General features: G+C 38.7%; 2 protein-coding genes across 11 annotated transcripts in view; one reads left to right on the plus strand and one right to left on the minus strand.

Moving 5' to 3' along the window:
• The window catches only part of ITSN2 (intersectin 2), a 79,584-nt gene extending 75,595 nt beyond the window's left edge, over positions 1-3,989 (plus strand). For all 4 annotated transcript variants that reach the window (XM_087949213.1, XM_087949211.1, XM_087949214.1 and 1 more), the window contains 2 exons: positions 1,403-1,576; positions 2,337-3,989. In XM_087949213.1, coding sequence (XP_087805339.1) covers positions 1,403-1,576; positions 2,337-2,494 — 332 coding nt within the window. In that variant the 3' untranslated portion in view covers positions 2,495-3,989. The remainder of the gene's footprint in view (positions 1-1,402; positions 1,577-2,336) is intronic.
• The window catches only part of LOC113419537 (protein FAM228B), a 33,267-nt gene continuing 10,002 nt past the window's right edge, over positions 3,938-27,202 (minus strand). The window contains exons 4-11 of one of the 7 annotated variants that reach the window (XM_087949215.1): positions 26,909-27,013; positions 24,914-25,039; positions 23,100-23,174; positions 20,212-20,409; positions 14,434-14,511; positions 12,492-12,579; positions 10,546-10,690; positions 3,938-6,508 (exon numbers count right to left, since the gene is read on the minus strand). In XM_087949215.1, the coding sequence (XP_087805341.1) occupies positions 6,367-6,508; positions 10,546-10,690; positions 12,492-12,579; positions 14,434-14,511; positions 20,212-20,409; positions 23,100-23,174; positions 24,914-25,039; positions 26,909-27,013 (957 nt within the window). In that variant the 3' untranslated portion in view covers positions 3,938-6,366. Of the gene's footprint in view, positions 6,509-7,828; positions 8,791-10,545; positions 10,691-12,491; positions 12,580-14,433; positions 14,512-14,678; positions 16,622-20,211; positions 20,410-23,099; positions 23,175-24,913; positions 25,040-26,908; positions 27,014-27,202 lie in introns of those variants that run through there. The other 6 variants (XM_087949217.1, XM_087949219.1, XM_087949216.1 and 3 more) reach the window with 6 other exon arrangements.

Genomic DNA, 27,202 nt, shown 5'->3' on the forward strand with positions numbered 1-27,202 from the left:
GGCGGGGGATAGAGAAGACAGGCGATCTGGACTGTGCAGCTGCCCGACTCATGGGAGGCTTGTGGGAGACTCACACAGCAGCAGCGGGCGGAGGCAGAAGCATGGGGATTGGGGGAGGCAGTGATCCTGACACCCTGTGGGGGTATTTGGTCGGCGCGGCCGCAGGCAAGCCCAAGACACAGTGGGACAGAGTGGGTAGCACATTGGAATTGCCTCTGCCTGGCTCTCCTGCACACTTTTCCCCCAGAGGGAGACAAAGCTTCATCTGCTTGCAAGGAGGACGCTTTGCCCCACCTTCTCTGTTCCACTGTCTGCTTGCCTGCGGCCTCTACCTGCCCTGCCAGGAGGGCCAAGATCCCCCACAAGGCCAGCAGTAGCATGGGCGGCTAGCATGGCACCCACCACAGCCGAGAAGTGTCCCAGCAGCAGTTGGGCCAGCAGGCAGGGTGGTGGAGGCCAAGGCATCCCGAGAGCTTGGTCCGTTGCAGTTGCAGGCAAGCAAACAGTGGGATACAGAGAACAGGACCAGCAGTAGCTGCGTTCCCTCTCCCGTTGGCCCCCGCATTCGCCGCCTCCTGCAGTTTATAAAAAAAAAAACTCCTCAAAAATACCCAAGTGCTTATTTTCAAGCCCACAGTAAAGGTGGGCTATAAATTAAATAAACATGCCAAAGATAATTGCAGACATTAAATAAACAAACATGCTGAAGATCATCGCAGACATTTATAACCAAATATGAAAACCATATTCTTTGGAGAAACTGTTGTGAATGCACCCTTTTGACCTTCTGGAAGGTGTTAAAACCTGGCTGTGCCAGTTGGCTTGGTGGTCTGTGTTGGAGGAGGCTGGTGGACTAATACGAACAAGTAGTCCTCAACTTACAACCCCAGTTGAGCCCAAAATTTCTGTTGCTAAGTGAATTAATTGTTAAGTAAGTTTCCCCCCCCCTTCTTGCCACAGTTGTTAAGTGAATCATTGTAGTTGTTAACTTAGTAACCTGGTTGTAAAGTGAATCTGGCTTCCCCATTGACTTTGCTTGTCAGAAGGTCACCAAAGGTGATCACATGACCCCGAGACACTGCAACCGTCATGAGTCAGTTGCCAAATGGCTGAATTTTGATCAACCTGACCATGGAGATGCTACAATGGTCGTTAAGTATGAAAAACGGTCATGTCACTTTTTTTCAGTGCTTTGAACAGCCATTAAATGAACTGTTATAAGTCGAGGACTACCTGTGTGATGCCACTGGTATATCAATCTTGTCTTTGGTTTATTTCCTTATTGAAGATTCTTATTATTTGTTATTTTAATTGTAACCCGCAGAGTTGCTTTGCAGAGTGAGGTGGGTAGCATATGAATTTAATAATATAAACACAGGTAACACTTCTGTTTTGAATTAAGGAAAAAGCAACCCATATTGCGAAGTTAGCATGGGATCTCAAAGCTACACTACCAGGACACTACCAGATACCTTGAATCCCAAATGGAACTTTAACTGTCAATTCTTCATCAAAGACCTTTATCAAGATGTATTGTGTATCACCATGTTTGACAGGGATCAGTTTTCACCTGATGGTATGTGTGGAATTCTGTGTTTCAAATATTTAAAAATTTCCTCCCAATTGTAGTGAATAGAAAACAAAACCGTAGGTTCAAAAAGCTGCCAGACCCCTACTGATTGCAATTGTCCAGAACAGGGCTCTTTTAGCCCTCTGTTGCAACTCCCTCCTTTCATCCCTCTGCTGCGGAGAGAAGCGGCCAACGCCGCTGCTGTTGCCACCTCCATGGCCTGGCCTTTGCTCTTGCAGCGCCTTGCGCAGCACAGTGAAATTTAGCGCACTTTACAAATGGGGGAGACAGGGTCCCCTCCTCCTCCTGGAACCCATTACAATGCACAGCCACAATGAGAGAGAGGGAGGGAGGGAGAGACAGAGACAGAGAGAGAAGGAGAAGGTGAACAACACACCCAAAGCCGGATGTGGCAAGGGGTGGGGTGAGGCCGGAGATGCAAATAATTTAACAACCGGTTCTCTGCCTTAATGACCAGCTGGAGAGGCATGGCTGGAGGGTCAGGTGACTGGGTGGGAGTGAGTGATGTCACATTGACCACATCCACCCAGTCACACCGGTTGTTAAATTATTGGTTCCTGGTGTTTTCTGTTGGAAACCGGTCTAAATGGCTCTTTTGAGTGTTTAAGGTTGTAGACCCCTGGTCCAGAATACGCTGTGATAATGCTTAATTTTCTTTATTTCTCTAAGATCTCTCTTCGTTGTCTGTTCATGATTGTGTTTCACATTGGTGATCTGACTTAAGGATTTTGTTGTTGTTGTGCAGAGTTTTTGGGTCGCACTGAAGTTCCTGTAGCCAAAATCAGGACAGAGCAAGAAAACAAAGGACCTACAACTAAACGTTTACTACTGCATGAAGTACCAACAGGGGAAGTTTGGGTACGCTTTGATTTACAGTTATTTGACCAGAAAACACTTGTTTAAAGAGAGAAAATATGTTTTATTTATAACAGCCAGGACCAGCATAGATCATTGAACTGCTCTTACTGGCATGTTTTACAAGCGGTGTATAAATATTGCTGCAAAATCATTTTGCCTGGTCACATGGACATTATTTCTCCTTGTATATATTATTTAGTTCTGTGCTTTGCACTCTCCTATGTTGGTGGCAATCTATGCAATATACTGTATGTGAGATAATATAAGACAGTGCCTTTCTTTATTGAAAGTAAATATTTTTAAAGCAAATGCCAGTGTTTATTTCAGATTCCTTTAAAGTGTTATCAAGGAATCTGGCAATTTAAAATGTTTGAAATATCTCCACTTAGGTTTCAATGAACCATAGGATATTTTAGTTCTGAGCTAAAATCCTTCTTCAGGTTCAGAAAATGGAGTCTGATTGACCCTTATCTCAGGTATCTCAGGATATATTTGTGGAAGAAGTTTCAGCACTTCAGGATCCTTTCAAAATTATATATTGACACAAAGTGCAGCCTTTAAAAACTTGCTTCTCTTATAAAAAGGAAATAAAATCTCTCTCTCAATAATTTTGCAAATTTACCAAGGTTTTTTGGTAGTAAATAAGATAAACCCTTTTATATAATGTGGGACATAATGATTTGGATGCAAACAACCAAAGCACTCTCTAAAGCCACTGCTTAAGGCATCAGGAGACCATATCCTCTTTAAGGTGGCCCATCAGCAGCAATCCCAGGTAAGTGTGTGCAGACAATAGGGAGCAGTCTTTGAAGCAGCCATGCCAAGCCACCCTGATGCTCAAGCCATGGCTTCAGAGAACACCTCCAAATGATTCAAGTGGCCTAATAATGTTTTGAAAAGTGGAGTGTCTTGCAGATCTCAATAAAACATGCAGCTAAAACATGTCCAAGTCAAAGATTCCAAGGAGGTTAATGTTACCTTGGGCTCTATGGTAAATAAAATAAGCTGGTGAATATATTGTAATTTCTCTATATATTAATATGTGGCATATTACTTTTCTTAAGCCAACTGTATTGTATTCTGGAATGTAAATGAGTAAGAAAGATTCTAGGAATGAAACCGTGCAAAATTATCAACGTTTTAAAACCAGTTACATTTACTACTGGAATTACGATATAGGATTTTGTGGAATTCAATATTCAAGTCAAGAGTGTTCGTCCAAACTCCTCTGATATGGCTTTATTAATAGAGCTTGAGCACAGCTGGTGTTTATTTATTTGCCATTTTTAAAAATGTGCTGCAATTGAACCATGCTCTTTATTGGGAAGGATTCCTCTTTATAGAATGTAAGGGTTGAGCAAAAGCTGTGTATTTTGAATATGCATCTCGGATATATGTATTACTTTTAATTTAAAACAATGAGTGAAGTTGTATGCCTTAAGTGCTGCCTTTCCATATAGCTAAGTGAATTGCAAACCTGAGAAACAGTTTTCTGAAATGCATTTTTATTAATATGAAATAAAAACCTATGTTCCCAAAAGTATATATTCAATTAACTGAAGTTAAACACATTGTCTGTATGATACAGTCATTTCTGGGCAAGTGGAAAAGAAACAAGCACTATTGAAGTTTACATAAGCCAAATTGCAGTTTAGAAACTCCCATATATTGAAGAAGAGGAAAAAAGTCAAAGTTTATGCCATAAGAAAACAATTACATTTAAAACAATTAAAAACATTTGAAAAGAAATAATTCTGGTGGTTCTGTCAGGAGATAACAATTTATCTTGAAATTCATGTATTCATACACACAAGCATATTTCTTGGGTACAGAGAAAGCAAAACAGATCTTTAGAGTGCTACAAAGCTAATTTTCTCACAATTTTAGACCATTTGAATTTTTGGTTCCTTTTTTATTTGCAACTGATATGTTTCAGGCCAACAGAAAAAAAGAAATTTTCAATATTAAAAAGATCTTCCAAGCAGAAATTCCCATTCAATTGTCCCTAACATCCATTCCTTCCCAGAACACATCAGGAGAAATAATTTGTCTGCTAACAGTATACAACCACTCTTATTCATCAATACATTTCTGGTTCTTTTCTACTTTTTTTCAAATGTGCACGGTGGATGTATGTGTATCCTGAACAACAAAAGTGCACATTACTTTATTTGTTATTGAATAATTGGGCCTCAATCATACTACTATGCAATGAGACTTTTCACTTTACCTTAAAAGATTATGTTTAGCAGAAGACTATACTTTTTATAATCAGGTATATTTTAATAGTTCACAACCATGAAGCAATGTAGGATTAGGCAACTGGCTTGAAATTACTTCCACTTTAGTCTCCAAAATTGAAACATGGAAAAGTAATGCTTTTATTTGAAAAAATATGTATTTTCCTGTAAGCTGCAACACTAATTCTATCCTTGTTCCTGCACATTATTTAGGTTTTACAACTTCAGTACTTATACCAAAAAGACAATACCGTAAAACTGAATCAAATGAAGTTAAAAGACAGTAAGTTAAATGGATTAAAAAAAACATTTATGTGATAGAGCAGGATTTTATGAAAGAAAATGCCAGCTCTGAGCTTTAAAAGATAAACTCTTGAATTAACTCTTAACTCTATCAAAGAAGATTCCTTATTTTAAATATGTAAAAAGTCTATATTGCACCAGGAGCAGAATCACTAATCTCTCAATGAGCCTTTAGAAATGAAGTAACTGAATATTTTTTAGCTGTTTTATGGACAGGCTGTTAAATTTGCTTTGTAACTGAATAGGAAAATATCTTATGGAAACAGGAAAAGCCATATTCCTGCTAAATTTATGAAAGTCTGTTGTTCAGTCTTTTGGAACAATTCAACTCAGGTCAGCAGAGCCTTGGATCTAAAGACCAAAAGATGCTTTGGAGCATGGAAGGCACTCACCTAGCATCTGATTGCAACTTCTTAAGCCAAATGCATTTTTCCCAGCAGCTAAAGCAAGCACACACACTTGCACAAAAAAAACCACAGCTGCTTTTAAGAGCATATTCCTGTGTGCCCCAAAACATCTTTTTATCTCTGTATCTGAAGCACTGTCTACCCGTATTCCACTTACGCTTCTGAAATAAAGTGTACTTATGTAGCAAGTTCTGTGATTTTCCCCCTATAAGAAAATATGAAGTAGCTGTTTAGCAATACGTTTGAAAGCAGTCATATGCAGTCACAATTTTAAGCGTTTAAGCATAAAATCCCTGTAGCCTGTGTTTTACTCTTCTCAGTAGTCCCTGATGCGGAAAAAGCTTCTAATCATTCCTTCTAAGTAATTGGATCACCCTTTTATACACCAAATTTTGGCATTATCCCTTTACAAGGAATCAGTTTCAAAGAAAGATCAATAGGAAGCAAATTTTATTTTGGGTTTCCGAACTGGTGTGCCAGTAAATATTTGTTTTGACCAAAGACTGGCCATTTGAGTGAACTCTGATTTCCTGATAGAGGGGAATCTCTTCTCCAGTGGAGGCCAGGCCGAGTCACCCCAGCTGTTGAATTCCATAGAACTCTGGTTTCTAGTTGTGCTCATTTTTTGCCTTTTAACAGAATGAAATTAGGATGGTTAACGCTGCCTGTTATTGCTAAGCACCAGTGTTTACCTCTGCTGAACCAGTTGTATGCTGTGCTACACTGATGCTGCTTGACACTCAAAAAGGTGGCCAATTTTCAAACATTACCTTTTGATTTCAGTGATACATAAAACCAAACCTTGTTACTGTTGATGGTGGTGGAGCTGTGGACAATATAAAATGCACAGTGAATGAGCAACATGGAATTACATTCTGTGAGGGAGAGGACAAATCATCTTCAGTGGAAATCTCCTCCCCTTGGCTTTAAAAAGGCAGACTGTTAAATGTTGGCAGAAGGCCTGGGGCTAGGCCCAGATCATTTCCTGTTTTGAACCGGAGAGCAGGTTCCTGGCTTTTCTGGCTGGTGAGCCCCTAGGGAGAAAGTTTATTTCCTTCTTTCTTGCTTTCTCTTGCTCTTTACCTTTCCTAGCTCTCATATGTGCCTTCCTACAAAAAAGAATAAGAATAAGAACAGGAACCACACACTTCCCTAGAGGTAAATTACAAGGATTTGTTCCTGCCAATTCCTCTTGTTTTCTGGAAATGAAATTTCAAGGTCACTATTGGATTTAATTACTGTAACGTTGCCTACCTAATTCCACTGTTCCTCCAAAATATAGGTCAGATTGTGAATGTTTACTGTTTAAGCAAGCCATTGTGTTTTAAGTGGATCAGATGAGGGGGTTGGTTTTCTTTTATTCTAAAACTGACCTTTAATAAGGAAGGAACGGGGTAACTAAAGTGAAAAACAGTAAAAAGAAAGTTTAGTTGTTTTGCTAAATAACTTCAGTACATTTGGAAAAGAGGTGGTTAGTGATATGTTAGACTGTCAGTTGCATTCATCATCATTCCATTTGTAATTCTTACGAAGGTGGGCCTTATTGAAGGATCCCTAGAAATGCGATCCTGAGTTCCACTTCACAGAAGAGGTTATCTTTCTACAAATCACTTAATTATCTCACACAGCCTAGGCCGGAACCAATGAAAGTGAAAATTGAAGAAGAACTAAAGAAGAGTATGACTGAATTCGGTTTTAAATTGGGGATCAGAATTTCAGCCTGATGTACCATGAACAGTCTTCTTTGTGTATAATTGAATACAGATTGGGGGAAGTCTCAAGTGAGTATAAGAATGGCTTTCCTCTATTAGAGAAGAGGGACCACTCCCTCTCAGGTCCAACAGAAAGGGTATGGTAAGAGTCCTGTCCATGAAGGAGTCTCATCTGACGGGACAATACTTATTGATCCAAGACTTGTACTTTCCAGCTTTTTTTGAATGTTGGTTTCAATTAGGTATTTATTTAGCTATTGTGTTTTTACTGTTTTCCTGTGTTTGTTTATTGATTGTGTTACTGTATTTGGGTTTTTTAAAAATACAGCATGAACTGGCCAAAGTCACAAATAAGAGGTGGCAGATATACAACTAGAAAAAAATAAAATAAAAGAGATAACATTTTATACTGAACTGCCCCTAACAATCTTCAAATAATAAAAGACAGCAATTTGCCCATAGTGGTTACCCATCACAATCTACCATTTTTGCATCAAAATACAGCATCATATAACTTTTCAGAAAATATATTTTGATCCCTTCTGAAACACTATCAAGAGTTCTTTATGCCAAACAATACATTGCCTTAAAAAGCAGCTACAGATGTCTATCCCACAGACTTCTTCCAAGGTAAAATTAATAACATTGATATTCTTTTATGAAAATAGATTGGACAAAAGGATTACTCTGTGACTAATGAAAAGAAAGCACTTGTCTGGTTTAAGAACTTCATACATGTGGTTACTGTTTAATATTAATATCTAAAAAACATCCTGGGATTTTTAATCAATGTTTTTATTATAATACACCAATATCATTATCTGGCATGCTGTCCTGCACACAATATTCTCAATTCTATTCTGTGCAATACACAGAGATCTTTACTATGTTCACTGATAGTTCATTAAATTCCTCCTCCAAGAAACCACTTTATCTTAGCTTGGATAAAATGTTTCCTTCCCTCTACAGTTTCATATAATTCTTTTTCTGGCAAATCTGAATTTAATTTCTCCTCACTTATCTTATTTGGGGGGGAAATTTCACAACTGTTCCTCAAAAGTCACAGTTCTTTAAACAAATAAAAACTAGCCTTATATCTAAGGATGTGATTTCACACTTCAGGTCGATTTTTAAATTTTCCTAAACAGTTTTCAATAAACTTCTGACAGGATTTCTCTTTCAAATTACTAATAGCAAAAGTCCCCAAAAACATGACTTTCTTTAAAGCATAATTTAGGCTGAGTAGGCCTCCCACTTTATGTGTACATAGACCACAAAATGGCCTATCGAGGAGATACACCAAAATGGCAATTGTGTTAAATCAGTAATTCACAACCTTAGCAACTTGGAGATATGAGAACTTTGGCTCCCAATTGATCTCAAAGCCGCCAAGGTTGAGACGCCGGTGCTGGACACAAAGAAAGAAGTGTCATATTGTGAGGCTGTTAGTGTGTAGATAACAATAAGAATTTCAGTTTACCATGTATCTATTAAATACACAAACTTCAACAAATTTGCAAACACATTTTGTAAGCAAATTTGCAAGCTTCAATGAAGTTGCAGGAACTGGATATGTGTAGCTTTATGAAGAGAAATAACTAGAGGTGACATGATAGCAACATTCCAATATCTGAGGGGCTGTCATGCAGAAGTGGGGGTTGACCTATTCTCCAAAGCACCTGAGGGTAAGACAAGGAGTAAATCGATGGAGGCTTACCAAAGAGAGATCCAGCCTAGAATTAAGGAGACATTTCTTGACAGTGAGAACAATGAACCAGTGGAACAGCTTGTCTTCAGAAGTTATGGGTGCTCCATCACTGGAGGTTTTTAGAAGAGAATGGGCAGCCATTTGTCTGGAATGGTATAGGGCCGTGATGGCGAACCTATGGCACGCATGCCACAGGTGGCACGCAGAGCCATTTATGCTGGCACGCAAGCTGCAGGCAAACTTGCCTCACTGCGCATGTGTGCGCCTCACAGCTGATTTTCGGCCGGTTTGAGGCCTTTTTTTGGCCTCCCAAAGGCTTGAGGAATGCTTCTGCAGGCTTCTACAAGCTTTGTAGGCCGAAATCTAGCCCCATTTCATCACTTCTGGTATTTTCGGAAAAACAGGAAATTGGGCTAGGTTTCGGCCTACAAAGCTTGTAGAAGCCTGCAGAAGCCTTCCTCAAGCCTTTGGGAGGCCAAAAAAGGCCTCAAACCGGCTGAAAATCAGCTGTGAGGCGCAGTGCAGGTAAGGGGGCAGTGGGGAGGTGGGGAATTGTGCATGCATGCATAGGGGACGTGGGGAGGGGCGCGCATTGCCTTCTGGGTGCTGGCACTTGAGTGCATGCATGCAAGCGCACACAATTTTGGCACAGGAGCCCAAAAAGGTTAGCCACCACTGGTACAGGGCAATGATGGCTAACCTTTTCATCTTTGCGTGCCGAAAGTGCACACATGCGCACGCATGCCTGCACCCACAATGCACTGCATGCAGCCCTAACCCCCTGCGCATGTGCGCGCGACCCCCCCCATGTGTGCGCATCTCCTGTGTGCCCCCCGCACATGAGCAGTAGATACCTGACAATCGGCTGGCGGGAGGCGCATGCCAAGTGCACCTGATCTGGGGCGACGGCTCACTTCCAGCATGTGTGCCGTAGGCTCGCCATCACTAGTATAGGGTCTCCTGCTTGAGCAGGGGCTTGGATTAGAATGCCTCCAAGTTCCCTTCCAACTTTGTTATCCTGTTAAATTCACCAAAGGCCAATTATAACTAGAAGTATTTTTATAATAGTCTTCAGCTATTTTATAAGCCATCATATGTATTTTCAAATAACTACTCATTTCCAAACAGGGAATAGCATCCACACTAAAGGGACCGATTAAATGGGCCTTCTTTTGTTAGTGTTTTTGTTTTAAATGATACATGTAATTTAAAACAAAATGGGACATATATATTTCTAGAAGCAACCAAGCAGGCATCTGACTCCCAAGACTCCTCCCCTTAAAATATATACTCATCCATCCATGGATACAGAGAAGCAGCAAAATATACATCTCAACAATCAACAAACCCTTTTGACCTTGCATGGTGAAGTACTAGTATAAAAGAGCAAATGTCATCTTGATAGCTTTGTGGCTAGCTGCAGGTGGATATACAGGCTATCACGAAGAACTACATTTGGTTCTGACAAAGTGAAACGAAGCAACATTCAGAAGAACAAGAACTGAGCCTCATCACAAGAAGAGATTCTATTATTTCAGGGATGTCAAACTCAAGGCCCATGGGCCAGATCTGGCCTGTGGGGTGCTTAGATCTGGCCTGCGGGGTTGCCCTGGAAACAGTGAAGGACCAGCCCGCAGTGCCTTTGCTAGCTTCATAATCAACTTTTATATATGATTGTTATTCAACAGAAAATAAATTTTAAAAATGTAAGTTTCTCAAACTTTACCTGCATTTTTTACGGACATCACTTTCCATATACTGGAATGGGATTTTCAGCCACTCTGTGGGATTTATAAGCTGCCGACCCAAAGGAAGTGGTGGTAACTCAGTCTTGTGTAGTTCATGAATATCTTTAGAGGAATATACTTTTCCTGTGGAAAGTTGCAAGGCATATAGAAGAAAGGCTTTTTCTTCCTCATTAAGCAAACTTTCTGATTAAAAAAAAACCCTGTACAATATTGAGACGACTCCAATCTCCACATCCCAGCCCTAAATTACAAACATACCATTTGATGTACACTGCTCAAAAAAATAAATAAAGGGAACACTTAAACAACACAATGTAACTCCAAGTCAACCACACTTCTGTGAAATCAAACTGTCCACTTAGGTAGCAACACTGATTGACAATCAATTTCACATGCTGTTGTGCAAATGGAATAGACAACAGGTGGAAAGCATAGGCAGTTAGCATGACATCCCCAATAAAGGAGTGGTTCTGCAGGTGGTGACCACAGACCACTCCTCAGTTCCTATGCTTTCTGGCTGATGGTTTGGTCACTTTTGAATGCTGGCGGTGCTGTCACTCTAGTGGCAGCATGAGACGGAGTCTACAACCCACACAAGTGGCTCAGGTAGTGCAGCTCATCCAGGATGGCACATCAATGCGAGCTGTGGCAAGAAGGTTTGCTGTGTCTGTCAGCGTAGTGTCCAGAACATGGAGGCGCTACCAGGAGACAGGCCAATACATCAGGAGACATGGAGGAGGCCGTAGGAGGGCAACAACCCAGCATCAGGACCGCTACCTCTGCCTTTGTGCAAGGAGGGACAGGAGGTGCACTGCCAGAGCCCTGCAAAATGACCTCCAGAGGGCCACAAATGTGCATGTGGCTGCTCAAATGGTCAGAACACCAAGATTGGCAAATTCGCCACTGGCACCCTGTGCTCTTCACAGATGAAAGCAGGTGACACTGAGCACATGTGACAGGGTCTGGAGACGCCGTGGAGAACATTCTCTGCCTGCAACATCCTCCAGCATGACCGGTTTGACAGTGGGTCAGTAATGGTGTGGGGTGGCTTTTCTTTAGGGGGCTGCACAGCCCTTCATGTGCTTGCCAGAGGTAGCCTGACTGCCATTAGGTACCAAGATGAGATCCTCAGACCCCTTGTGAGACCATATGTTGGTGCAGTTGGCCATGGGTTCCTCCTAATGCAAGACAATGCTAGACCTCATGTGGCTGGAGTGTGTCAGCAGTTCCTGAAAGACGAAGGCACTGATGCTATGGACTGGCCCGCCCATTCCCCAGACCTGAATCCAATTGAGCACATCTGGGACATCATGTCTCACTCCATCCACCAACGCCACAGACTGTCCAGGAGTTGGGGGATGCTTTAGTCCAGGTGTGGGAGGAGATCCCTCAGGAGACCATCCGTCACCTCATCAGGAGCATGTCCAGGTGTTGTAGGGAGGTCATACAGGCACGTGGAGGCCACACACACTACTGAGCCTCATTTTGACTTGTTTTAAGGACATTACATCAAAGCTGGATCAGCCTGTAGTGTTTTTTTCCACTTTAATTTTGAGTGTAACTCGAAATCCAGACCTCCATAGGTTGCTAAATTTTATTTCCATTGATAATTTTTGTGTGATTTCATTGTCAGCACATTCAACTACGTAATGAACAAAGTATTTACTAAGAATATTTCATTCATTCAGATCTAGGATGTCTTATTTTTGTTTTCCCTTTATTTTTTTGAGCAGTGTATATATCACATTGTGCAAACCATTTCCAATATTTTCAAATTGGCCATACTATTTAATGCAAAAGAGAAACAGAGAGAACCATTCAAAAATCTGGTCTAGGGTCTTTAAAGTCTCAGACATTAAACCTGAAGATGATCAGAAGCAAACAGGAAAAAGAAAAGGAAAAAGAAAAAAAAAGGAAAAAGAACCTGTTTCACACTGCTGCATAATGCTGGCTTCAATGTATCTTCCTTCTATTTCCTTTAACAAGGGATCATGTAAAGGAGGAACTGATGCCTAGAGGGGGGGAAAACAGCTTCTATTCATATTTCAATACTTCATGACATCAAATTATTCAGACCTATACAGATAGTCCTTGACTTATGAACACAGTTAAGCCCCAAATTTCTGTTGCCAAGGCACTTAAGTGAGTTTTGCCCTATTTTACAATCTTTACAACCTTTCTTGCCACAGTTGTTAAGTGAATCACTGCAGTTGTTAAGTTAGTAACATGGTTGTACTCTGGCTTCCCCACTAACTTTGCTTGTCAGAAAGTCACAAAAAGGTGAACACATGACTCTGGGACACTGCAACCATCATAAATATGAACCAGTTGCCAAGTGTCTGAATTTTGATCACATTGACCATGGGAATAATGCAGTGGTTGTAAGTGTAAAAAGCAATTATAAGTCCCTTTTTTCAGTGCCATTATAACTTTGAATGGTCACTAAATGAACTGTTTGTAAGTTGAGGACTACCTGTAGTTCAGTTGCTATATGCATCAAGGAGCATTTAGAAGCCTGAACACTGAACCTTGAAAGAAAATGGCAATCATGTCACCCAGGGGTGGGATACGACAGGGTTAACTACTGGTTCCGGATTTACGAGCTTCCCTGCAGGCTGCGAGCCACGCACCTGTAAATCAGCAGCAGCAGCTGCCTGCAGAGAAGCAGCCTTTGAAACAGCCCTCTTTTCTTGCTTTTCTAACTGCAGCTGTGCCTCGTTCGGCAGCTGAAGTTGAAAAATCAGGAAATAAAGATCAGGTAAGAGCCCAGGTGGGTGGGAGGGCAAAAACAGCAGCAGACATAGAACCAGTTCTATGTCTGCTGCTCTTCAGAGCTACCAGTTCTACAGAGGTGGACAGAACTGGTAGAAACCCACCCCCTGATGTCACCCTGCAAGAAGATACCAAACATACTTTGTTCACAACTGGTGTTAAAGTATAGATACTGAACTTCTGTCCTAACTATTCTTGGGCCTAACCAATTCTTTAATCCCACAATTCAACTTTAGATTCTTTTTAGCTGGACCCAACTGCCAAGCAAGGATTAAGGTTGAAGGTAAAGTTGGCCCCTTCTTTTTTTTCTTGTGCATTGCCAAATGATAGGGTCCCTGAAAAAGATCTGGTTTCTGGGCAACGCAGCTGAGTCAGGTACTGGATAAACCTTCTGATTGCCTGCTCCATCTTCGGCTCAACCAGAAACATTCAGTAAGCCAACATTTTCAAATTTCATTCCCTAATCTATAAGAGTAACTACACCAATGCATCTTTTATGTAAGATGTGAGCATTACGGGTCATAATCATTCTATGAAGAACTTGTGCACATATTCTTACTCTAGGAAAACTTGAATACTTTATCATTCTCTTTTCACCATTGTTTAAAAGACTTACACAAAGAGAGGCAAACAAGGTGAACTAGTGTGATGTGTTATTCTCCAATTGCTCTGTTAGACCATGTAAACTATGTAAATTATACTTTAGCAGTTACAAGCTATATCCATTTCAAGTATGTAAAATACTGTCTTTGTCTTTATGGTTCTTCCCTCCTATGCTCTTAGAAATTACAAGTCAATTTTATTTAAGCAGCCAGAAACTGGGAAGAACTGCATATGCTCTAAATGTGGGAAGGGGGAAAGGTGAGAATCTTCGCAGGAAAGGCAAGACCAGCTCTACAATGATGTGTCCTTATTTAAATTCTGGTAGCAAGGAGGATAATCCCAGAACTACCCATTTACCTGTGAGGTATTTTCCACCTCTTTTTTTAAAATATCTAACCCAAGCCTGTCCTTCACAAGTCCAGTCCAAAAGGCTAAGAAAAAGAAGTCAACAAGAGCTCACCAGGAAAATGGGAATGCACAGCCTCTCTCACCTTCCACAAGTCTGGAGTAGTCTTCAGGAAGAAAGGATCATAAGATGATGGACTATAACTTTCTAAAAATGCACCTCCCTGAGTGAGTAGAAAGAGCACTTGGTGAACCTGTGGCCATCACATATTATTACTTCAGAGTAGAGAATTAGTGTTTCCTGTTTGATAGCTTAAATAACAACTAATACAAATATCTTCCACAAATTACTCTTATAGTCCCAATTTTCACATCTTATGAAACATCTTTTCATAACATACGAGTTTATTTTTATCAGCAGTGTGAATCAACAACACTGAATCATGATACTTTTATCCATTTTATAGGAAAGGATTCATTCAAGGCAATACAAAAACCAAGTATTTTAGTTACTACACAAACTGTATTAAATGAAGCCCCAACACCTTTTCAGCATTACCGAGGTTGACGTTTTCAGAGGGCAATTGCCCTTTACCTATAAATCAATGGATCCTTTTAGAAGAAATTTTAGTTATTTGAGACAGAAAGGACCAAATTACACTTTCCACAAAGCATATTTTTGGAGGGCTTTATTTTAATCACTAGAGACCTTTCCCCTCCTGAAAAAGGAGCTTGGGTCTAATCATATCCGGCCAATAAGGAATTCTATTCTATTCTATTCTATTCTATTCTATTCTATTCTATTCTATATTCTAATTCTAATTCTATTCTAACATGTATGGGGACCAACGGGGAGGGAGGTTAACTATTTCCTCTCCATTCTTTCTTCCTGCCACACTGCAGAAAATGATAATTTCATAGAAAAATATATATGTACGCATGTTTAGGGATATTTTCAGCAGATAAAAATTGTGAAGGAAATGTTTAATCATTCCCTTTATATATGCCATAGTTCTGATATTAATAAGGCAAAGCTTAACTTCTTTTTCTGAAAAAGAAAAAAGTTACCATGACTAAGCAAGCTTTTAAAATAAATTTAAATATAACACATAAGTTGAAGAATGATGGTTTAGTTTTAGAATGAGATGTAAGCCACATTTCAAACGAATTTTTATTTGTTCTAAGCTCATTTGTTAAGACATATTTCAATATCTGAACTAAGGAGCCTCGCAAACTGCACTTCTAGGGATGGGCTCTAGCATTCTCCATTACAAAAATGAGGCAGCCTCATGAATTTTTTTGCCTGTTATACAGCATATTTACATTATAAATGACCTTGAAGCCAAATCCATTGGCAGTGATGAAATTTCCCATACAGCTGGATATCTTTAATAAATAATCCCAGGTAAGATTTTTATGTTATGCCTTATATAGATTTACAAGAACTATATCCCACTAAACAAAAAATATAGCATATATTCCTGCTTCAGAGTCCACAGCCTTACAAACATTAAGGAAAATAACAAGATTATGTGGGCAGACAATACATAAAATCCGTAATTACACAATCTCTTGGTTCTTTTTTTTTCACTCCATGGTGCTTAAAATACAATTGGCAGTGAATCCTGAGTCCCCTAATCATCAGTCATTTTCAAGGAACATTTAGGAAGCATTGCAACCATAAACACTTGAATCTGGTCTACCGTAGAAAACTGGCTTTTATTTAAGGGCCAGAGCACTGAAGGAAACCCAAAGCATCTTCTGTCTTCAGGGATATTTAACACTGTCAGTATTCTTCTGCCGGGCTTGGTACCTCCTCTGTGACTGGATAGGTGGAAGTACGGGGAGGAAGAAAGGGTTATGGGAATGATAAGCACTGAAGTCACAACCGTATTTTGGTTCGGAATCTGGAGGATTTTGTGAGGCTGAAGAACGATCCATGGCTGAAGAAGCAGATGATTGAAGGACAGGAGATGAGGTAGGGGGGACTACTGATTGTGGGAGAGATGACAAAGCATTTGGAGAACTGACCAGTTCTGTGGGGGATAGCTGTAGGAAAGGTGAAGGGAAAAAAATAGAGGGTGAATGGAGGTAAGGGGGAAATGGAGGAAGCAAATGAAAGAAATGAGATGGAACAGATGGAGGAAGTAAGACTGAGGGGAGAACGATAATTGGAGGGGAGGCAGATGGGGAGATGGAAAGGAGAGAGAAGGGAAACGGAGGAAGAAAAGAGGGGAAATAGGAACTATAGGGAGGACTCTGGGACTCAAAAAGTGGATGAAATGGAGGAAGGAGCACACATAACGAGACTGAGGATCCTGGAGCAGAAGAAGCCTGGTAGAAGGAAAAATACAAGGAAAGCAGAAAACAAATATATGAGCAGAAAAGCACAGAATGTTAAAATATACTACATAATAGTAGAAAGTCAAGGACAAGTTTCATTCTTTCTTACTGCCAAAGGCAATTAAGTAAGACTGAAATAATAAACTTTGAAATGACAGAATGCAGTTTTATATACAAATCCAATCTCGTGTTAATTAAGATGCACATATATCGAAATGGTACACCCTTTCTAATCATTTATTATAAATCTTATTTTTTCATAATTGCAAATCTCTATTTTTGCCTTTTGAGGATTACTCATCGATATTGCCTCCGAGACTATATGTGATAGATAGAAAGAGAAATTTATTCAAACATTTCGGGACAATAAATATAGCAAATCAGGAACCCAAATAAAACAGAAGTCTAATATGCGGTCTGCATTTGTATACACTGCATACGTAAATGGAGATTAGCCAATTGTACACACATACTTGTATATATGTGATTTTTTCAGTAACTATCGTGTCTGGGGGAATGGAAGAGGATTTTTCTGAGTGAAGCAAAATAAGCCAAGAATAGAAATAACTATGGTTACTTATGTTGACGGTAGCGAGGAGTTTCTACTCCCCCAAGTCAGACCCTGGGAATTTTACTAGGAGGCTCAAAATATGTCAGTACTCCAACTGAAAAATCTGTAATAAGTAAAATAACCTGACTAGTTTTGACTTTCTGAGATTATATAGGTAATCCCCAAATTATGACCACAATGAGCCCAAAATTTCTGTTACTAAGCAAAGCAGTTGTTAAGTGAGTTTTGCCCCATTTTACAGCCTTTCTTGCCACAAGTGCCACAAGTGTATCATTCAGTTATTAAAAGAATCTGGCTTCCCCATTGACTTCGCTCATCAGAAGGTTGCCAAAGGTGATCAGGTGATCCCGAGACACGGCAACCACCATAAACACATGCCAAGCGTCCGGATTCTTTTGATCCCATGACCATGGGGATGATGCAAAGTTGGAAGTGTGAATAACAGTCATAAGTCACTCTTTTCAATGCCATTATAACTTCAAACTATTACTAAACAAAGGGTTGTAAGTTGAGGACTACCCATACTATATGTTCAAAGCTGTGCAATGAGTCCATGTGCAATGAGTCCATGAGGGCAACTTAAACCCAACTTTCTATATTCTTTCAAGTCTTATAACTGGTCTTTTCCCCCCATTCTTCAGTTATGAGTTCCATGCACTTCACTGATGTTGTAGATTAGAGTGAAGAATTCCGCTTGGTTTGCTCCGCAAGTTATTCTCCCTTGTCTTTTCTTACAAGCAGGAAGTTTGTCTTCTTTTCACAGATACCATAGATGACTGCCTCCACACTAATCATGCCACTACGTTTTTGCTCCTTGCCATATAAAGTCTTTGGCACAGATTCAATTATTTCAAGGAAAAAAATTCAACCATTCATCTTGATAAACCCAAAAGGAAATTAATAAGCTTGCTAAATACATTATATATATCATGTAAAGTATTTTTTTTCTCTAAAACAGATCTTATAGAGTTAAAAATATAACTTTCCCTTCCCCATTTTACTTTCCACCCATCTACAGAAAAAGCAAACATAGCGGAGAGTCCCAGGCTCACCCTGAAGTGCAGCAAATGTCAGTGCATGCAAATAAGCAACTACTAAGGGCCAGGATCTTCATTATTATAAGTGAGATATGAGGACAGGCTGCCAAACTTTAGTGTCTGCCTTGTTATATTCCTGCACACAGGCATCTTGTTTCACTCTAAGTGCAAAATAAAATAAAATCATCTTCTGTTCACAAGAAAACATGCTTTTGATTAGTTGAAATCCCACACTTGTCTATTCAACCGAGGTAATGCTGAAGGTTTTTTACAGGAAGGCATCACCAGAGCTCAGTGAATTCTCACAATATATGATATATAATGACCTGTTTGAGCAGGCTTCATTTCCTCAATTTCCAATGATCTCTGCCTCACTTTAAACATGCAGCAAGTTACTCTGTTTCAGTGTGGAATAGGACAACCTGGTGCGGCCAGCTCGGAGGACCATTTGACCATCACCAAGTCACCTCTTCCAACTCACCGCCACAGTCACTAAAGGACAGCTGCACAGGCAAACTCACTGTTGTCACCTAGAGGGAGAGTACAGTACTGCAGGTGGAGGGAGGGAGAACCAGGTTGGCAGGTGAGCGAGTGGGTAGGCAGAGCAGAGCAATGGGCAGGAGTTTCCCATTTTCACATACACCATCAGCTTTGCTACTGCATTCTGGACCAAACAAACCAGAGATGGTGGTGGCAGTGATGTGCAGGGTGGGTGGCAGAGAGGCGGTGGCATCACAGCGCATCCCATTTTCACACACATCCTGCTGCCACCGCTGTCCCCAGCCTCTTCGGCCTGGAGCTGTGTGGTGAAAGCGGCAGTGGGAGCCGCTCTGCTCACCCGGTTGCTCACCTGCCAACCTAGCACTCCCTCTGTCCACCTGCAGCAAGTTGGCCATGTGGAGTTGTCCTGTGGTGACTTGGTGATGGTGAGTTGGCAAAGGCAACTTGGCAGTGGTGAGCTGGCCATGCTGAGTTGTCCTAGACCCATTTCAGTGATAGCTAATCTACAACATGTGTGACACACCATGACCTTTTGGCTTCATCAACAACAAATGTTCTCGAAAGCATGCCCCATTCCTGAAGAATTTAAGGCTTCAGAGGCTGCATGAGAATGTGGTGTGCTCTCTGAACCCTCCAGAAGTCATACGAAAGGGCTGGGCCCTCATAGAGTCCCCAGAGCCTCTGAAAATTGCATGAGAATGAGAGGTCTCCAGTTTCCAGAGGCTGTAAAGTCCATGGAAGAGCGTTCTCCAAAACTGCTTCAAGAATGAAGGCCTTGTGCAACCTGGAGCTGGTAGACTGCAGGCAGGGGCCTGTCAACAGAAAGAGAGCACTACTTGAAGATAAGCGCCCTGCAGCAGATCCTGGGGAGTGCCGCATAGTGTGGGCAATTATGCCAAGGCTTATGTCCTTTGGGAATGGCGCGACGTGGCTTTTTTGAAGTGGCAGTAGTGGCATTAGCAATAGCACTTAGACTTATATGCCACTTCATAGTGCTTTATAGCCCTCTCTAAGTGGTTTACAGAGTCCCCAACAATTGCCCCCAACAATCTGGATTCTCATTAAGGGCTCAATGTGAGGCCCAGGCTTCTGCTTCTCAGCCTCAATGCTGAGTGCCACTATTGAATGTGGCCTAGATGGGGGGGGGGCTGTATTGAAAATGGTTTCTTTTTGATTGACACACCAGAAGAGTCAAGTTAGGTATTTTCCCAATTTTGATACCAAGGCCAAAAAGGTTTACTACCACTGCTTTATCTATTGAAATTTTAAAAAATAATGAAATGAAATTCTAATCGTGTTATTCTAAACTGGCACAATAAACAACGCATTTTCCTCAGATATTACTGTTAAAATAATTATAACTTCTATAGAGCTAGTAATAATTTCAGTTTTCATCCAAAATCACAAATCCAATAGTTTTGCAAACAGCTTCCCAATGTCTTGTAGTAATAACAGTTTTTCTTTTCTGATACCTTCTCATTACAATAGTTTAGATAAAGGGAGAGCTGTTTTCGCTTCCTCTCTTCTATTTCTTTGCTTGACTGGTTGTCAACTTTGTCCTGAATTTTCTGAAGCAGAGGTCTTGAAACACTTTCAAACCATTTCTTGTACAGCATTTCCCTTCTCCTTAGAGCTAAGAAATCATTGTGCTTCAAATACCTGTCTACTTCCTAATTAACAGAGAAACTATTATTAACAAATGTAGTTTTTGAATAAATAATGAACATTTAAAACAAATCTGACAGTATAAATAATCCATAGAAATTGAGAAAGACTAGTAATAAATATATATTTCACACATTATAACATTCCTCCAAAGACAACACTTGCATATATAAAATATGTATCACTGGTGCCTACAAACCATTGCAATTACATGCAATTGCTACAGGAAACCAATTATGTGATACTCGAATATATATATCTTATTTGCTACAGATATATAATTTATCTGTTGGACTTTTCAAATATATATAGCAGCCAGATACAGGCCTGAGTCTTCTTAACTAAAATTGTGTAATATTTGCCTTGACAAGAAAGACTAGAATATCAAACTATTTAAGGGATATAAAACATACAGGTTATCAGTCAAAGCTCTATTCTATTTAGTGTTAATGGCTGTTGATATACCTAAGAGAATCTAACTTTTCTAACCTTTTTTTCCCTTTAGATAAGGTTGCCTTATCATAATTGAAAAAAAGATCAAATAAACATAAGATTATTCTTGGGGCTATTTGAGATGGGTAATCTATAGCACTACAGGTATGGTTGGCATGTAAGCTGTTGTTCCTGGGAGTTCAGGTACTACTATTTCAGTAGTACCTGAAGGGCTATAGATTTCTCAAAATTATGCATTGTATTCCCTGGCTACAGCTCTAGAACCACAACTCATTTCATGTTTTTTCAATAGTTTGAATATGAAATCAAACTTGAAATACATCGTATCTTTTTTACTTTGTTCAATCATGTCCAACTTTTGAAGACTGCCTGGATAGGTCCCTGCAGTTATCTTGGCAAGGTGTTTCAGACATGATTTGACTTTGCTTCCTTCTCAAGGCTGAGAAAAAGTGACTGGGCCAAGGTCACCCTGTTGACTTTATGCCTAAAGCAGGACTAGAACACACAATCTCCTGGTTTGTAGCCTGGAACTTTTAATCTCTACACCAAACTAGCTCTCATGATCTCTAATACTACAGACTTACATGACCACTATTAGCTATGTCAAGGCAAATTTGGAAAAGCTAAGACTAATCTGTCACAAAGGGAATGAATCAAAATAATAAATAAAAACATAAACTAGTGTTAAGGCACCTAATTAAGAAAGCAGCTATGAAAGCAAACAGACCAATCACTCTCTCACAGCCTAACTCAACTCACAGGGCTGTTGTTGTATAGAAAACAGGAGGAGGAAAGGTATCAGGTATGTTCACTGCCTTGAGATATTTGACAAAATTACTAATAAAGGCAGGATGCAAATAAATAATACAGAGAGGACAATACAGATAAAAGTTTCCTAGATAAAAGTGTCATAAGAATATATCAATTTTATGATAGATCTCAAACATGAAATTGGGCTTTTCCCCTTACCACTAGTGATGTGTTTTCCTTAATGGATTAGAGAAGCTGTTTGGAGAAGTGACAAAAATACTGTTGCACATTGATAACAGGATACAAATGTGAGGCCCAGAATTAAGATGAACAATGAGGCCCTTTTGGATAGAAATAGGAATATCAACCTCATGCAACATCTTCTATGAAATTGGTATTTCATGGACAAAACATTCCCTTTGATGCTCAGGCAAATTTTGTTTTCTCTAATATCAATACACCAACCAGAGAAACGCCAAGCCCCATGCCTAGCTGGGAGGGGGAAGTCCTGCATAAACCTTGAAGATCACAGACCTCCTTCTGGCTCTTCCTCCATAAGAATCAGGATGTTTGCACTATATTGTTTTCCAATGGAAAACCCCACTTTCCCGCTACATAACCTTGATCCACCTTTACCCTGACTCAGAAATAAATAAGAACTGAGGAAGAGATTCTGTTGGGAGAAAAATGTTCTTGACTAACAATAAAGAGGGTATCTTGGCACTGGAGCAAGGAGGGAGACATGGATAACTCCAATACCCATCTCTTTTTTTTTAAATCCAATTTTTATCTATCCATTTTCTCCTCCTTTTTTCCTTTCGAAACAAGCTCACAAGCTTCAATTAAGCTAAATACTAACCTAATAGTTATAAAGTCTACATCACCCTTCCCCTATTTAAAACCCTCCAGATGTGATGCCCTACAGCACGAGTGTCAAACTTGCAGCGTCACGTTGCCGTCATGTGACATTTTGCAACGTTTCCCCTTTGTGGAGCTGGGCGTGTCCTGTGCGTGACGTATCTGGCCCACCTGTTTGACACCCCTGCCTCCAGCTATCAGCACTGCAAGCCATAATGACCAACAGCAGGCCACTACTCCTTGGAAAAGCTATTAGACCTACAGCTGAAAATTAAAGGATTAGATATAAAAGACACTTCAGTAATGACAATTTAAGCTTGTAACAACTTTTTTCTAAATGACCAGGAACAAAATATTTTACAAACTTTTTCATTTGGGTGAAGAAAGAAGAATTTCAAGAATTTCATTTTTGTCAAGAAAGTATGGATATTGGGGGAGGGAGAAGACTTAACACTGATGTTTTTATTCCTTATTTTTATAGAAAATTGCTATTTCACAGTAAAATTTTCAACAATCAAAAAACAAGGTCTTCTCTTCTTACATGACGGTTACAAGTATGGATTTCTGGTCCAAGCATTTTTATGTCTTCCTCAATCATCAGAAAGTTATATTGCGAGCAATGTTTATTTCTTACCCTTATAAAGCAGCTTTCTCTTTCCAGCAGCAACTGAATGGGACCAATAACATCTTGGCTTTCATTAACTAAAGCCTAATAAAATATCAGTAAAATCTGTGAATGTGAACTACTATATTAAACATACTTATTAAAAATAATTTTATAAACAGATCAGCTTTATACGATACAATGAATTCCATGCCACTGAGAAGAAATGCAAAATAAAATTACATTAAAAGCCTTATTTGAAATTTGAGTTGGTGCATCAATGATGCTACTATATCATTAGGATGGCAAACTGTGTTTCTTCAGATGTTGATCGACCAAAAGTCCCAAGAACCAACACCCTGACCAGGCTAATTTTTCAGAAATCCAGTGTGGTTTAGTGATTAAGATATTAGATTGGGAACATGAGTCCCAGATTCAAATCTACCTTCAACCAGAACAGCTCGCTAGAATTGTCTTTCAGCCCAACCAACCTCATATGGTTGTTGCTACAGGGGAAAAAATGATACATACTGCCTTGAACTCCTGAAGGAAAGGTGGAATTGAAATCTAACTAAAAATAAATATCTGAAGAAGCACAGATGGACCGGATCCCTACATAGATTTTAAATTTCAGCATAATAAAAATCATGACAGAAGCCATTATTAATATTACCTGAACTATAGCAAAGTTTAAAAGAAGATTTGATTTTGATTATTAGAAATGTCAATTTAAAATGCTTTAAAATCCCCGAAGTAATTTGGAATAGAGTATTTATAAATTTTGCAATAAACATTTTAATAATCTGTTGCCCTACACTTAGGGCAAATTCAGTATAATTCTCCAGAGTACAATTAAATACTCTATGATGCTTTATATATGTAATGATAAGAAGGTAACAATTAAAAAATCTGCCTCAATATAGCTGTTTTTCTTACTCTTTATTACCATAATAATACACCATTTTCTATATGTATTACCAATAAGATATTAGATTTGATAAATTAAATAATATGTATATTAAAATGCTTAAATTAAATATTTAAAACAATATTTAAATATGAAAACAACATGAAAACAAGTCTACAACTCTAAAGATCAAATTGAGAAAAATCATCTTCACTTTTCTTCAAAAAGCCAAATGAAGCAATCTTAGTGTTGATCATGAGTAATTGATAGATTGAGGGCAGTATTGAAGAAACTAGAAAGGGTGAATAGGAGCTTGATGGCTATTGTTAATCATATTCAGAGCAAATAATTATTGGAACCAAGTTAACCAAGTGGCTATGAAAGGTTATGGAGTGGGAGGAGCCCATTACTGAGTCTTTTATTATTATATATGAAAAGAAGAAGAACATCTTCAGTTGGGGATCTGTTGCTGGGGAAAACCCATATTAGGAAAAGATGATGAAGCATTCCACTGGCATCTCTGCGAAAGACATGTCCCATCACAAGCAAAGCTCTTTTCTGTAGAGACATAGGCCATGTCCACCCCCTTACCATCTGTGGCTCTGCATGCTAGAATTAATCTGTTAAATCTTACTTCCATATATATATATATTCAAATCAATTATGTAATTTAAAAAGTATTGTAAAATGCAACCACAATATGAGAAAGAGACTGTGGTTTGCATTTTGATTATGTTACAACCCTTTTGTAGTAAGAGCAGACAGGAATTCAATTTCTTCTAATCGCCAGCAAATACATTCAATAAACTGCATGGAACTCAAAGAATGGACTGTTTGCCTTCTAAGGCCTTTTGAAATATGCACTTTGCTATGAGGTAACAAAACATCACCAGTTATTGATTTTTGTCTCTATTCGGTGCCCCCAATACATTGGTACCTGTGCAATGGACAGATGCTTCTGTGTTAGCCAACTCTCTGAAATTTTTGTCTTTTCAGATTGACTTCTTCCGCAAACTTTGCTCTGTGATTTACTCAGAAATTTAGTAGTAGTTCCTGGAAAAGACTTATTTGAAAAATGAAAAAAATCCAAGTGAATGAATGAAATTTTTAGCAATCAAAAATCAAGCATACCCATACAAAGAATACCATACTATGTATGTATGTATTTTACTTTCAAATATTAGTTCAAATTAGGAAACTACAATATATTGTGGGTTCCATTTAATTTTTATCATAGGTCTTTTTAAAAAGTCCTTAAAATGAAAAGCAGCATATGTGGATAATCAAAGAATCTCTGCTCATAATGGAAGGAAAGCAAGCATAAAAATAAATGAAATACTCAGCATGTAATTGAATATTGAGCAAGGAGTAAGACAGATAGGTGGGGTCTTCTTAGTTGCTTAATATATTTATGGACAAATGTATAAAAATGTTTGTGGTGGTGTTAAAGGTTATTTTGGTTGGGGGGATGTGAACATGCACATATTTTTATTATGCAGAAAATGCTATTTTATTGGTTAAGAACCAAATGTTTTGCAGCGAATGTCAGATAAACAGTAATATACACTGAAAACACAGATCTGAAAATTATTATATCAAAGAACAATGAATTAACAACTGCAAATTATAATAGAATGTGAAAAATTATGGGAAGTAAATGAATATGTATATCTTAACAGAAAGAAAAGGAGAAAATGGATGTTTAAATACAAATAGAAAGATTGTAGTAGATAATACATGCTTTGCAATAAGGAATGAATGTTTGTCAAAGAAGCTTGTGCCCACTTTGTTTTAAGGAAGTGAGAGTCAATATATCAAGGAGAGATAAAAGTAAATAGAATATAATAGGAATAATTTGAAAAAGGATGCTGAATGAATGTTGACTGAATAAAAAAGCAAAGGACAGGACTGAAAGAAGTATTTACTATATGTTGACATAATTTGGTCATAGAGAGAATGAATGAGGATCAAATTGCAAAACACAAATATGAATAAATGGATTAGGAAGCGGAAGACCAAAAAAAAGTCATGGTTGCACTGAGTTCATGAGATCTTCAAAAACAGAGAGAACTCTAAGGAATGTGGAGAAAGCAAAGGTAATTTGCAATGGATAAAAAAGGATAAAATATAATAAATGAAGCTAGTGTAAAAACTCAGCTTTTGTTTTGTCTCATCTCTTCCTTTCCTTTAGGTCACTACATTTTGTTCTTTTACTGCACATTGAATAATTATGATTACCTTCAAAAGAAATACATCATAGCTATATATATGTACTGTCCTGAAATTTGGGCACCACATTTGGCTTCAATCCGCATTTTAATAGTAACCTATGTGATCTTTCTTTCGCATAAAATAACACAAAACAAGACCAAACTGACCATACAATGCAGATAAAGAAAATGCAGCATATTTATTTTAAAATGCTTTTCTTCTGGACTTGATGAGCTATTGTTATCCACATAAAAAAAAATCAATAAATTTAGCAGCGGATGGAGCTGAACATTTGAAGATTTCAAAACTTCACATACCTTTAAAGGTATGACAGTATGGCAAGCCTTATGTTACAGATTGAGACCTGACACATAATGGCTTTTCTAAGGCCATCTGATCTGCTTGTCGGAGTCAGAGTCAAATTAGTTAGTAACCTAGAAAACTATTTGGATGTAATATCAATGGGCCTTAATGCAAGATAAAGTTAAGTTTGTATCCTTAGTCATACTTTTCCCCATTAAGAACATTTAAAAATGAAAATGTATTTCACTTAAATTTAAAAAGTATGTATTAGATTAGAACTTTTATGATTATTAACTAGATTTTTAAAAAATATCTCTAAGATGAAACTCCGCTTTTACTGTTGTAAATTTCTACCATTAAAATATTTATCTGATGATGTTGTAGTGGAAAATGTTGATATATTCACAACTAAACCTACTTGCTTCAGATCTGGCATCAACTGTTCCATTTGAGTTCTTGGGCAACGAAGTCTTAACAGCCACTCCAAGTCTGTACTTTCCTGCCTTGGCACTCTTGTATAATCCTAATATTAGAATGTTAAAATAGGTTGTGTTTGTTGCTTTGTGTTCTTAGAAAAGAATCTGTGCTCTCTATATTTTCACACACAACTTATCAAACTATCAACTTTCAGTAATTCACTGTTAAAATGAAGCTCTAAAGCAAATTAATGGTGAGGGTTACCAGAATGTTGATATGCACAGAAAGAACTTTT

This window comes from Notechis scutatus, chromosome 1, assembly GCF_049901735.1.
Source record: "Notechis scutatus isolate UNSWTSFEM ecotype Mainland chromosome 1, rNotScu1.2, whole genome shotgun sequence".
Classification (NCBI taxonomy): Eukaryota; Metazoa; Chordata; class Lepidosauria; order Squamata; family Elapidae; genus Notechis; species Notechis scutatus.